The sequence below is a fragment of the Rhododendron vialii genome, chromosome 4a, assembly GCF_030253575.1.
Source record: "Rhododendron vialii isolate Sample 1 chromosome 4a, ASM3025357v1".
NCBI classification, from domain to species: Eukaryota; Viridiplantae; Streptophyta; class Magnoliopsida; order Ericales; family Ericaceae; genus Rhododendron; species Rhododendron vialii.
The window spans coordinates 27851649-27865950 of NC_080560.1; the positions used below are offsets into that span (position 1 = coordinate 27851649).

The following is a 14302-nucleotide window of genomic DNA, read 5'->3' on the forward strand; positions in this document are numbered from 1 at the left end:
TGGTCAACTGAGTTTGCCGCAGTTGGTTCTCTCGAACTCAATTGGGCTAGGCAGAAAGCCAAAAATATTGTATTATTATATATGGATAAAAACAAAAGTTTATGGGCAAAAGATGGGTTCGACATCCTCATCCAATCACACACTTCCATCTTATACTTTCAAAAAAAATATTCGAAAAAGGAGTTCACATTTGATAGAAATACAAATTTTCGGCAAATGTAGATTGTCGATCTATTTGGTGCAAAAATATGTTCCAAGTTTTCTTATAACTTAAAATTACTACAATACAATTCGGTTTTGCCCATTGGTTCGACTTTGGGTTCAAAAAATGGAAATCAACCAAGTTAAGTTCCATTTAGGTTGGCCATAAATCGAACTCATGACTGGCATGATATGCAATATTGAAACTTTGAAATCTGAAAAAACGACCAACTTTAACAATATGATAGGTGCCACAGTTGAGTAAGAATAATTTATATAGGAAATAGGATTACAATAAATGTGACATTACTCAGGGAGGAAAAAATGAAGAACAAATTGCTGAGGAGAGTCAACACTACTTAGAGCCTTGGCTAAAGTGCAGTTTTTAAACAAAATTGGGATCCACTTATACTTTATAGTGTCCATCGGATGTGCGCTCTAAGAGAAAGGCAATCCAACTCCAAGTGACATAAAAGAAGAAGCGTAATGGCTTTAGTGTTATGATCCCAGTTTTATCGTAGTTAGATTTATAAATTACAGTATTAATTAGTTTTATTATTTACCCAGAAACTTCAAAAAAAATTGGAGATATATTCGGTCCAACTTCTTATAAGCTAGAATGAAATTTCAAACTATTCGATTAAATAAGCTATAAAATAACTTATTACGAATTTAACGTCTACATTGTATTGACCTTTAATTGTAAAATTCTATAGAAGCACTATTAAATAAGTCTTTCTCGTAAAAAACATGCTTCAAAAAAGGCTAATGCTTAAAATTATGTTAATCTTTATCAAATAAGTTTAAAACCTAAGCAAATAAATAATCATAGTTAATAACTTAATACCAATATCATTCATCTAGTCTTTTAATGCATATAAGTTAGAAAAGTTAAACTATGAAACAATGGCATGGAATGGAATTGACAATGGAATGGAATTAAGGTTAGAATAGAATTGGAGAAAATGATATTGGAATATCCATTTCCATTTCAAAGTTTGGTTATGCTTAGGAATAGTGATCATTTTCATCCGCAATGAGATGACGTGGCAATAGTAATTTCTGGTGTGGCATTAGCAAATTTGGAATGACAATATAATTTTTGGAGTGGCAATGTGAATCTTGGAGTGACACTAATAATTTTGATATGGCAAATAAATGGAAATGACAATTCCTTTGTTTTTTTAATGGAATAGCAATTCTTTTACTAGGGTGAATAGTGATTTCATTTGGAATGATCATTCTGTTATTTAATTGTGAACCAAACATAAGAATAAGTATTTCATGGAATACCATTCTATTCCAACTTTGATTCCCTCAAAACAAACATATGGTTCACCATTAAAAAACAGAATGATCATTCCAAATGAAATCACTATTCACCTTTCTTTGTTTTTTGAAATAGGCATTGCCGTATATCATTCAAAATCTGAAGGCATTACAGAAATCATTAAAAGATAAGGAGTGAACCAAAACTATCAAATCTTAGAAACATGCACCGACTGCAAATGCAGACTGGCAAAACATCGGGACAAAAGAACTAGAAGAGGTAGCAGAGAATCCAACACGGATCCCCACTTCATACCCTAAGAAAGCACATATGAAATTTGGGCTAGCTTCACAGTCGTGGTATCCACAGGCCAAACGCCGGCACGCCCTTGCCGACAAGATGACAACAACCTAATCCACTGACACGGGCAAAGGATCACATCTGTGCGAGCCCCACTGTCACTTCAAGCTATGGCACGCATAAAACAATTGCAGGCAAACCGACTAGTTATTCACGGCGAGGTACTAGACACTGCCTCCAAGAAACCCGAAACACAATTGCAACCACTTAAGTTATTCACCCACCACCAACACCCACCAGATATGGGGAAACTAGACCGGTATAGATGTCGGACTGATCATGGAGACCCCGAACAAAACCGGTAAAAAAACCAAAAAAAAAAAATAAGAAAAAGAAACCCCAACTCCTTCACACCATTATTACCTCGCCGCCGGCCACTAAAACGCCGGATCTGAGAAGACAATGCGGGGTCAGGTCGAGTCAAGCCCACAAAACACCGGCCAGAGGTCCAATCATCCGAAGCGTGGTTGCCTGGAACGCACCAACACTCGCCACACCAACTAGTGAAAATAGATACACCGGAGAGTCAAAACACAGGAGGAGGGGAAAGGGAGAGGACGAGGGTGGAGGCGGCGGCCCCCCTCCCCCAGATCTAGAAGCGAAAGGGTTTGTTTTTAAAGAGAGAGAGAGGAGAGAAGGATTTCAAGAGATACGTTAGTAAATAAATTGTCATTCCACTAAAAAACTACGAAATTGTCATTCTATTTCTTTGCCACGCCAAAATTATTAGTGTCACTCCAAGATTTACTGTTGCCACATCATTTTATTGAGGATGAGAATGATTATTCCTAAGTACAACCAAACTTGAGAATAAAAAGGATATTCCAATCTCATTTCCTCTAATTCCATTCCAACATCAATTTCATTCTATTATCAATTCCATTCGGAACCAAACATACCCGTTAACGAGTATGGTAAAGGATTCGAAGATTACTCGATGGTGAGACGAGATTTTGACACCAAGATCTAATAACGAGATTAAAGAACGAAAATTTAACATATCCACCGCTTAGAACTTCTACTGCTCAACGGACAAGGTTACCTGCTGTGCCTTAATAACTATGTCGGCTTTATGGGTAACATCTCGAATTAAAAAATTGAATCGTTCACCTTATATAGCTCAGTGCATTTAACAAACTTGTTAAAAATCGAGTTAATAATAGAAAGAAAGGCAACGACTGGGGTGGAAGACTCAAAGTCGAAAAGAGGATTCCTCACTTTTATACACTCATTGAAAACCGTGCATGAAACTTTCATCTCACACATCTCCAAAGGGATAAAAGAAAGAAGAATTCATCTAACATCTACAACTTAGTTAGCAATTCACCGTTTTCATGCACTAAATGACCAGCAAATAGGATACAAAAAATAAACAATTGAATATTTTGGTTTGTTTACTAAGCCAATGGTGTCCAATCAATTTGATTTTTTACAATGCTGTTAAGTGCATCGAATTCTACAAACAGATCATGTTTTTAAGCTCAAGACAAGACCCAAATGGCCAGCACAGCACAGCAGCCTGCTGTGCCTTGGGGCACAACAGTACCCCAACAATCAAACTTCGGCTTGTCAGAAGTTTGAGTTTCTCAAGCTCAATTTATGTTTTCGGGTGGCGAACAAGTTAACGCATGTTTTTGAAAGGAAGGCCACTCCGCAACAGAGCAAAACACCAACGTAAATTACTCTGTGGCTCCAACTTTTTGACTGTTGTGTTTTTTTTTACTTAAATAGTATGATATAGCTTGAGGGTACCCAAACTTGTAACGTCTATACACAGTTGCACATCTTTAATTGGCATGCATAATGTGATGTTTGGAAAAAGAAAAAGAAAAAGAAAAAGAAAAAACTTCTAAAAGGCCACTTGTAAAAGGCATGCATAATTCCATGCAAGACTACCAGAGTTCTTGCCCTTGGGGGATATGTGAACCTCACCATGAGTTTTACAACCTCACCATTAGCTTACTTCTGTTCTGAAATCAAACAGCAATTGTACGTGCACAAACAAAAGACCAGGAGCTTTCTTCCAAATCCATAGTACACCACCACCGTAACCACTCCGAAAAGCAGCCATTTCAACAGATGACGGAAGGTAGAAATCACAGCTCCAGTTATCTAAATATCAAATAGAACCTCCAAAGACATGTTCTAGCGAGGCATGCTAGTGTAGAAAGACCAAGCTGATCAGGAAAATAAGCAGAAAATTTCCGGGTGTCAATTTTGGTCCAAAGACTCCAAACTCAAGAACTCAACTATACCCATCCACTGTTGATTCATCCAAACCCAACAATGGGTCATAATAGATCGTAACCCAATTTGACTCATTTCAAATGAGTTAAATTGGGTAATAATGGATTATAAAGGACAAATGGTCATAATGGACCAACCTCTCAATGACTGAAAAAATTCTATTACCATACTCAAAATGCTGCGAGGGACTAACATGCAAATAGTCATCCATTCTTGCAAGATTGATGTCAGAAGAGAGGGATCAGAATTTATGAACAAACTAGTGCTTGTTATATAACATGGGTACAACCGCAGTGTGCCTAAAAGGAAACCCATGAATATAATCTTTCAAAAGCATAATCTTCATTCATACAAACACAGCTATGTTCTCCTAAAAAAGCATGTTAGGACATACTACATTCCACAATCTGAAATCACTGTGCCCTGCTTACCGGTTCAAGCGCTTCAACGGTGACCACACTATTTCCTCTGATAACCTGCAGAAGAAAAGTGACACTAGTTAAAAAGGTGACCTAACTTGTAGCACAATATAAAATGGAGAATCCCCTATCAATAAAAATGAGTAAAGCAGGGGTTTTAACAGTGAACACCCACCACCATGCCAATGTCAGTTCTCTCGTTCCCATTCACCTCCTCAGTGTTGTCAACCACAAGATTCATGAACTGATCAAAACCACGGAGTGTCCCAACCACCATTCGATTTGCATTCAACTTGACTGCAACGCAGAATTCCAGATTAAACAACTGCGCAAAGTTTTTCCAGTTGAAAATAAGAAATATATAAAGTTCCAGGTTAATTAGTCTATCTGAACAGCCTATTATAGGACCGCTAAAGCATGGTTGAAGCTGAATCAACTCAACGGTTGGTTAACTTGGTTCACATGAAATGGGCATCTCCAAAGGATTTTCCCACTAACAGAATATATATGATTATATTTTCGGATCAGCTTAACATGTAAGTACCAACAAAGGAGCATAAGATGGTCTTAGAGACCATTTTCATGCTACCATAGGCTAATACATAATTAGTACATCCAAGTATCTAACCACATTTTAATTGTGAGGCATAAGATGATGTTAATTGCAAATGCAGAAATTTTCAACCTGGAACCTTTTTTCTGCAAGAGATGTTTAAACAATTTCTACTATTCGTACTTTACGCGCAATATCAGTATACAGAGAAGGAGCAGATATCAAATTTCTTTAACTTTGCTGCCAATAGTGTTTGACTAGCTCACTAGACCAATTTGTAGGAGCTGTAGTTTGTTGATACTAAAAGTGTGAGGGTTGGCTCACAAATTAAGGCCACACGTTATCCTCTAGAAGCTGCAACAGCAGGAGAATCAGAGCACTGAAGGAGCTCTTTGTGGTGTGTGCCTTGTCACTATTAAGCTCCTCCTTGGAGAGTTTTTTGTAATCTATTGGTTTGTTAAGAGATAATTTTTTTTCTGGAAATTCATGTGTGTGTGTGTGTGTTTTGGTTTGAGATTCCTGGGTTGAGCACAACAAAAAGTTACACAAGAAATGATGATATCGAACTAGCTTGATGGAATAGTGTACAAAGTGAAAAGAAAACAGAACCTTAATATTATGCATATCGGATATCACATATTCAATGTAGGCCTTCTATGGGAATTTGCGAGTCATTTCAGACGAGTATTAACAAATGGGTACAAACAGTGAAGCAAGAGCATGATCAAGACAGTCTCAACCAAGCAAAATCCAACAAAGGCAGTATATTATATTCAATGAAGACACAAAAAGTATAAAATCCATTGTTTTGTACAACTTATCGAATCACACCAAAACCTATCTAATTTATTCCAGCTCATTTGCATATATTTCTGACTTTCAACTTTCAAGTGATCAAAGATTCAAAACTACCAACTCCTTGAGAGATCCCATGACTACAACTATGACAAGATGAATTACAGTTTTTCTATTTCAGTAGCCCTGTATGATTCTCGGTTTTTCTATTTTAGTTGCCCTCTACGATTCTTTCTCTCCATCAAATTTTCTCTCAAAAAGATCTGCAAAGACTGCAATCCATAGAACTAATCTGATGGGCGGATTTCGGACAGATAAAATATCCTGTGGGCTATAGTCCTATGCAGTCGCGGACTACATTCACGTAACTTCGGAATGAAACTTTAGATCGTAGCCTTATGATTAGATCGTAGGCTTATGAAGGGGAAGCAGATCATTGACTTCAGGAGGTTCAGTGAGTGAGTAGTTGTAAAAAAGAATACTGGATTCAACTTACCCAGAGCAAAGCAAGGGAAGTGGTAGCCAAGTAGTAGGCACCAATCACCATGTACTCTCATGCATTTGATAGTGGTTCAAACCTCACTAACAGCAACTAACAAAGCTGACTTGTGCCGAGCCCAAAAAAAAAAACATACACCGAGCAAGGCACAGGAATACTACCAGCAAAATTGATGAAAGCAAATGGAACAAAGAAATACTCCCTTTCCACCCAGTTGCATAGGAAGCGAATACAAATAGAACACAACAAAATTCCAGGTCTTAGGAATGCTCTATTGTTATGCCAAACAACAAGACCACGTATCAACTCCGTTAAATGATCTAATGCAATAACTCCTACTAATAATACAACATGTAATACAGTTTCCATGAAAATCTAATGACTTCAAGTCTTCAATAACAACTTGATAGCCAACGTGAATATTGCATCGATTAGGTAGCACAAGAGGGAAATCCCGAAGATTCCGCGCAAAAACTGTTTTAAAAGGTGTGTGATGACAAAATACTAGAAATACATCAAATTGAAGGAAATATCTCTAACAGTGTGAAGCCAGCAAGAATGGGAATGAATTCTAGGCCATCAAGGAAGAGTCAGACAGGCAGTAAACGAGCCAATGTAGTCTGATTTCTCATAGAAGCAGCCCGCGAACTAATAAGACATAACATAAGTATACAGTACTCTGTCTTGAACTGCACTATGAACATAGACTAACAACCAAACCTCGTAGTTGTTCTGAATTGATTCTCTGAACTTCTGATCAACTATTTTCCTAACCAATTCCCAGCTCCTTTCTCTATGTTTTACAAACATGGTATCAATTGTTTCTCCTGGCTTCATATCTATCACTGAGGCTATGTGATCTTCATAATTTGTAATTTCCAATCTCCCCGGACAGAAAGGTCTGTCCCCCCTAGTTTCTGTAATTCTTTTCTTTTCTGGTACTTTTTTCCATCTAAGCTTGGTAGGAGTAATTCCTAGGGCTCTATTATCACGAAGAGTATGTCTTCTAACTCAACTAGTCCATCAAAACCAAGGTTAACATACCTTTCTTTAGACAAATTATTAATACCAGTTTCAAATAGATAACAGACAATGTAAACCAATAACATAATGTATGCATTCAAAGTACGCAACAGAGAGAACCCCAACTTCAAAGTTATTATCCTGGATTGGTTTCTGTATCAGGATCAATTTTCCAGAAACTGATCTAAGAAAATTGCTTCCAAAAATACGAATCCTATTTTGATGCGAAAAATGTTGATCTGAGAAACATAATCTCTCTTTGTGTGGTTCTTTAAAATTAAATTCTTTCAAAGAAGTTAGTTCAATTCAAGTTTTAGAATCCTCTATCAAAAAAAAAAACTTTGGTATCCAAACCCCAAACGAGTTTGCTGAACCAAAGAACCACAAAAACCATGTAAAGGAGTAAAGAGAGTACAAAAGCATTCAAAGAGCATGAGTATGGAAACTTACTCTGTAGCTTCTTGTCCATGTATCTGTCCACCAAAAACAAATAAAAATAACAAAATTAGCGACCAACGGAAAAAACAAATCGAAGAGAGAGAGAGAGAGAGAGAGAGAGAGAGAGGACGTACTTCTTGAGATCTGGAGGCTGCCCTGACCTGCTCATGGTAAACCCTGGCGAGAGAGAGAGAGAGAGAGAGAGAGAGAGAGAGAAGGATTTTTTGAGCCTCCAAAACCCCAAACAGAACGTGGCTGGTTGAGTTCACTCTGGAGTTAGTGGGTTGGGCCTTGTCGAAAAGCCCAACAAAGAGGAAGGCCCAGATTAAGTAGTTGGTGACTTGGGCATTCGCGACTCCTGAAAGAGTAATTATTCAGTAGTTTGGGAGCACCACCACGTGGTGCTCCAGATCACTCCACAGTTACACATACTCATGAAGTCCACGACTAACTGTCTAAGTATATGTAAGATGTAAGTCATGTAACCACACATTTACATAAGTATGTGGTTTTGGAATGCGGCACGTGGTGTTCTAGATCACTCCACAATCACACATTTTCATGAAGTCCACGGCTAGTATATGGAAGATGTAACCATACATTTACGTAAGTCTGATTTTGGAATGCGGTGTTCCCAAACTACTAAATAATTTCACCTCCTCAAGGGTGGGGGCAGAACTCTCATAAGCAAACCAAAGTGGGGCCGGATCCCCTCAATTTGCTTCGGACCAGTTTGGATATTTAGAGTATTCGAATTGTCCAAAAGTGTTTTGAACTCATATTTAAAAAAAAAAGTGTTTTCTTTTTCTTTTTTTTAAAAACACCCCTTTAAATCTGAGCACAATTCAGATTTAAAAAAAAAAGTGTTTTCCTTTTCTTTTTTTTAAAAACACCCCTTTAAATCTGAGCCGTCCAAAATACTTTTGGACGGCTCGAATGCAATAAATGAACCAAACTGGTCTGAAAACAGATTGACCGAATCCTTCCCCAACCAAAGCAACAGAATGACCAGGCTAACGATTTGTTTTTTTTTTTTGGCTTGTTTGATTTTTATTCTGATTAATTATCTAGACACCCTTAGTATACCTCTTTATCTTACTCACCCCTTTAAGAATTTCACCTACAGACAGATCAGTCCTTTAAAAATTTTGCCTACAAATAGATCCCCTCATTAAAGTTTTTTTTTTTATTCCCTAAATCCCTTCTGTCAGGCTTCTATCAACAGCCGTTAATATTTTTAACTAAGTTAGGTTAAAAGTGGTAAAATATTTCAATATTGCCCCTATATCTCTTCCTCTCTCTCCGAAATCACTGACCGCCACCACAATCACCACCACTAGTAGGGCTGATAGCCGAGACCGGAAAATTGATTGAAACCAGAAAACCTGTAACGACCCGATTCTAGGGAACGTTAATTTAATAAATTTTTCAACATTTATTAAATAAAACGAAACATAATGTCATTACAAGCCAAATTATCCTCAAATTTGTGTTACATTTATTTAAATAGATGAGAGAGGGGTACTAAGGTAACTTTCACTTCTCTGGACGACCGTCTTCTTCTGCATTATTCTGCTCAGCACCAAACTCTTCCAAATTATAAAATCCCCCATTTCGTTTCTAAACTCTGGCATAAGATGCCAAGGTCACAAAAGTAAGACCGTGAGCAATTAAGCCCAATAGCTAACTCCTACCCCTATGTCCCATACGCTAACAAAAATAATATATAACAATTTATCATTTCTAAAAAAAATTTAGCATCACAAAAATAATCAAATGTGTCAGTGTCTTTCAGAGTTATCGTAGCGTATCGTAAACTGTGTCATCATTTTTCAAGTATCGATTCCACTTTCTATTTTATTTTCTCGAGCAATGGTTCCGCTGACCATCTTTCAGGACCTACCGGGCTCCCAAGCTAAGTTTAGATTTTGCCACCTAAAAGCACTGATTCCGCTAACCATCTTTCAGATTCCATCAGGCTCTCAGGCTCACACACGCACATCCGAGCCATGATTCTGTTAACCATCTTTCAGATTCCATCGGGTTCTCATGCTCATACACACGCACACCTGAGCCATGATTCCGCTAACCATTCTTTCAGATTCCATCGGGTTCTCATACTCATACAATTATTAATCTTTCACATTTCATTTTCTTTTTACTTTTTGTATTCCACTTCTCATTTCTCGTGTCTCGTAATCATGCATCATTTTCTCGCGTTCACATTATTCTTTTAAAACTTGCTACAATCGTGCGATAATAATAAATCACTAATTTCATGCATCTCTATTTTCAACAACATTGGAAATTATAACATCACAACTTATCAACAAACATGCAATTAATTAAGCTTTACAACGATAAAATCAACTTTTCAATTTAAACAATTTAATCATGTGATATCCTAAAAATAATATATAAATAGTTAAACATATAGCACATCAGCATTATACTTAAGTGAGCAGATATCTATCGTTCTTCTTGGCGGTAGAACGGCTATAGAGTACGTTGGATGAAAATGCGAGCGGAGTAACGTCGTTTCAGCTTGATCGAAGAATATAAAGAGAATAGTTTTTTTTTTGGTTCCTTCTTTCCCTTTTTCTCTTTCTCCCCTTCTATTCTCTCTTTCTTTTCTTTTTTTTTACTTGGTGGTGTATGGAGGGAAGGGGAGAAGCCTATTTATACTAAGGGAGGAGAATCTAAATCATATCTAGAAAATCATAACCATATCTTATAAAATATAATAATATCTAAATCAAATCTAATAATATCTAAATCAAATCTTATATAATCTAAGAAAGTCCAACTATATCTAATAATATCTAATCAAATCTTATATAATCTAACAATATCTTACAAAATCTATATAATATCCAATAAAATCTTATCCTAATCATATATAATCAAATCCAATCCAATCTAATCTTATCCTAATCATATCTAATAAAATCTAATCTAATCTTTTCCTAGATTGTTAGGATCACGAACTTAAGGCTAGGGTTCTATAATAGTTGGATACAAGGATATCATGGTTCAATATATTAAAAAAAATCCTATGATATCAAAGGGTTTTTAATGGCTAGCTCCTAGAATTAAATTATAATAATACAATCACTTTAATAAATGATAAAATAATTTTTTATAAAAGAATTATAATAAAATATTTTATTTTATTTAAAAAAAATTGACTTGAAAATTCGGGTCATTACAAAATTGGACCGGACCGAATTTTTTAAACCAGTCGAATAATTTCAATCCAGTTTTGGTATATAAAATTTTATAAACCGGAAAAATAATTTCGATCCGGTTTATGTGTTTTAAAAATTGGTCGAAACCGGACCGGTTATATATATGTATAATACACACACACACACACACACACGCATATATACATAGGAGAGGGGTTGAATTATAGGTTTTTGGTTGATATTTTGTGGTGTATATTGGTTTAATAAATATATTTATCATATAAAATCAATCATATATATATATATATATATATATATAAACTATTTTTATGGGGTTTTTTTTATGTATTGGGCTCAAAATTGATCCTTTTTGTTGGGCCTAAAAAATGGTTGAATTATGGATTTTTGGTTGATATTTTATGGGTTGAATTGTGAATTTTTTGATGTGTTCGGCCCAATATGGCCCATGAATGAAAATCGGATAAAATGGACCGAAACCGGTTGAGCCGGTCAAAACCGGACCGATTTATCTCAACCGGTTCCGATTTTTAAAAATCTCAAATCAAATAACGGGTTTCGACCGAAAAATATGCCTAAACCGGTCGAAACCGGACCAGTATCACTCCCAACCACCAGCAACCACTTAACACCAAAAAGTGCTCAAAACTCCAAGAACTACAATTACTATTAGGCTCCGTTCCAGAACACCTTCTTAAAAAATAAGTACTTACTCCATCCGTCCCAAAATATTTGTTCGGTCTGCAAAACGGGGTGTTAAAAATAATACAATTTTTGCAAGAAAAAATCAAAAGTTTTTTAACAACTTACTAGTTATCAATGAGTATTTTTAATTTGTGAAAAAAGTTTGAATTTTTTCTTGAAAAAATTGCATTATTTTTATCACTCCGTTTTGCGGACCGGACAATCATTTTGGGACGGAGGGAGTATTTCATATTTTTAAACTCAAAAATAATGTAAATGAAAAATAATTTTTTGATTTTTTTTGCACCGTATTAAAGATCTCATCGAGATCTATCAAACAAAATCCATATTGCATATTTTTAGATTTCATTAAACTCTTTATTTTTTAGTTTGAAATTGTCTTCTTAAAAAATAAGTACTTATTATCCGTTTTGAAACGGGGCCTTAATCTTCCTGAGCCACGTAAAAAACAGATCTGACAAAAAACTTTTGTCCTTCATGCGCCTCCTTTAAATCGCGAGTGCGGGTTCCTCCGGCAACGGAACGCAATGGCGATGGCACCACTGAGATAGTCTCCTCGAGAAGCAAAATACCCACCACTCAAAACTGGTTTTTAAGCAGTTTTAGATCTAGGCCAATCTGAATAGAGTCAGTGCTTCAACGGCGCGTGCGGACCACGCCTTTGTCGAACGGCGATCAGAAATAAACATCTTGGGATCGTCTTGCTGATACGAAGAAAACCCACTGCTCAAAACAAATTTTCGAATAGTCTCGAGTCTGACCAAAAATGGACAGAGCACCAAGCCTTCAGCAATGGCATGATTGTGGTGTTCAGTAGGTGTTTGGCCGTGGTGAGGATAAAAAATTTTAACTTCATTTTCAAAACCCAAATCCTAATTCTGAACGACAATGGTGGTGTCTGATGGTGGTGAATGGATGGACAGCGAACACCCAAAAATAAAAGAAAATGGGCAACAAATCCTATTTACTGAATTATAAAAAGAGAATAAATTTTTTACACTGTCGGTGTAAACATTTGTTTCCTCCAAATCGATTGCATTGCGACACGTGTCAAAATAGTGATCTCAATTAATAAAACATAGCGACGTGACGCAATGCAATTGATTTGGAGGAAATAAATATTTATACCGACGGTGTAAAGAATTTATTCTCTTATAAAAAAGCATTGCCTTCATACAAGAAAATAATGGAATAACTAACAGAAAAGAATGGAACACCAAAAAAAACAGAAGAAGGTTTTATTGGAATGCTACCACTTTCCTTAAACTTAATACAGCCAGATTTTATGGAACGGAGCTTTGACTTGGAAATAGGAAATCACAAAAGAAGGTTTTATTACCTTTTTTAGCTTTGACCAGGAGTTGTACGTCTGATTTTACCCGCTCAATTCTTTGGCCATCGAATCCAATCAATCTTAGGGTTGTTTGATATCTTATATTCAGCATTTAAAATTAAAACAATTAAGTAATAAGTGATTAAGTAGGTTTGATAATCACATTTTATATTTTTTAACAGATTAAATGTCACTTAAAATATAGTGTAAAAAGTTGATAAAAATTAAGTAGTTTTGAGCTATTTAATTTTGGCTGAATTCTTATCTGCTTGCATTCAACCACCATTACCACCACAGTCGTCACTCAACCACCACTACACCACCACCACCACAACCGCCACCACTCTACCACCACCACCACCCCACTACTCCACTATCACGCTACCACCACCACAACCATCACTATTCTACTACCACGCTACCACTCCACCACAACAACCACCGTCGCCGCCGCCACCACCACTACTCCACTACTACCACCACGACGCTACCACTACCACAACCACAACCATTACCACCACCACTAACTAGTCCACTCCATTCCACCCCCACCTCCATCACTTCACCACCACCACCAAGCTACCACCACCACAACCAATACCACCCATCACTAGTCCATTCCACCACCACTGCACCACCACTACCACACCACCCCTACCACTATTACCACGCTGCCACCACCACCACTACACCACCACCACCACCACAATCATGACCACTCCACCACCACAACCACCACCACTCCCACCACCACTCCACTAGTCTACCACCACCATCATTACACTACCACTCTACCACCACCACAACCATCACTATTCCACTACCACTACTGTCACTCTACCACCACCATAATCGCCATCATTCCACCAACACCACCGTTCCACCACCATCACTCAACCACCACCACTACTCCACTACCACCACCACAACGTTACCACTACCAATACCACAACTATTACCACCACCACTACTCCACTCCACTCCACCCCCACCACCACCACACTACTACCACCACAACCATTACCACCCAACACTAGTCCACTCCACCACCACCACCGCTACCATCACCATCTCCACTACCACTACCACTACCACACCACCCCTACCACGTCGTCACCACCGCCACCACCATAACGCCACCACTGCACCACAATCATTCCACCGTCACTATCACACCACCATCTCTCTATCGCCACCATCCTGCCACCACCACCACCACCACAATCAACAAAATTAAAGAGAATTGGAACTAA

The 14302-nt window shown here is 37.2% G+C and overlaps 1 protein-coding gene across 2 annotated transcripts; it reads right to left on the reverse strand.

Moving 5' to 3' along the window:
- Positions 1 to 4325: 4325 nt before the first annotated feature.
- On the reverse strand, positions 4326 to 8096 carry LOC131322307 (probable small nuclear ribonucleoprotein G). Of its 2 annotated transcripts, XM_058353579.1 has the most exons (4): positions 7940 to 8096; positions 7818 to 7840; positions 4673 to 4794; positions 4326 to 4554 (listed from the first exon to the last, which is right to left on the reverse strand). In XM_058353579.1, the coding sequence occupies exons 1-4, from the start codon at positions 7972 to 7974 to the stop codon at positions 4492 to 4494; spliced, it is 243 nt and encodes an 80-aa protein (XP_058209562.1). In that variant the 5' UTR covers positions 7975 to 8096; the 3' UTR covers positions 4326 to 4491. The 2 variants fall into 2 exon arrangements, with proteins under 2 accessions (XP_058209562.1, XP_058209563.1); XM_058353580.1 differs by lacking the exon at positions 7940 to 8096 and having other exon boundaries at positions 4673 to 4822; positions 7818 to 7835.
- Between the last annotated feature and the right edge of the window lie 6206 nt (positions 8097 to 14302).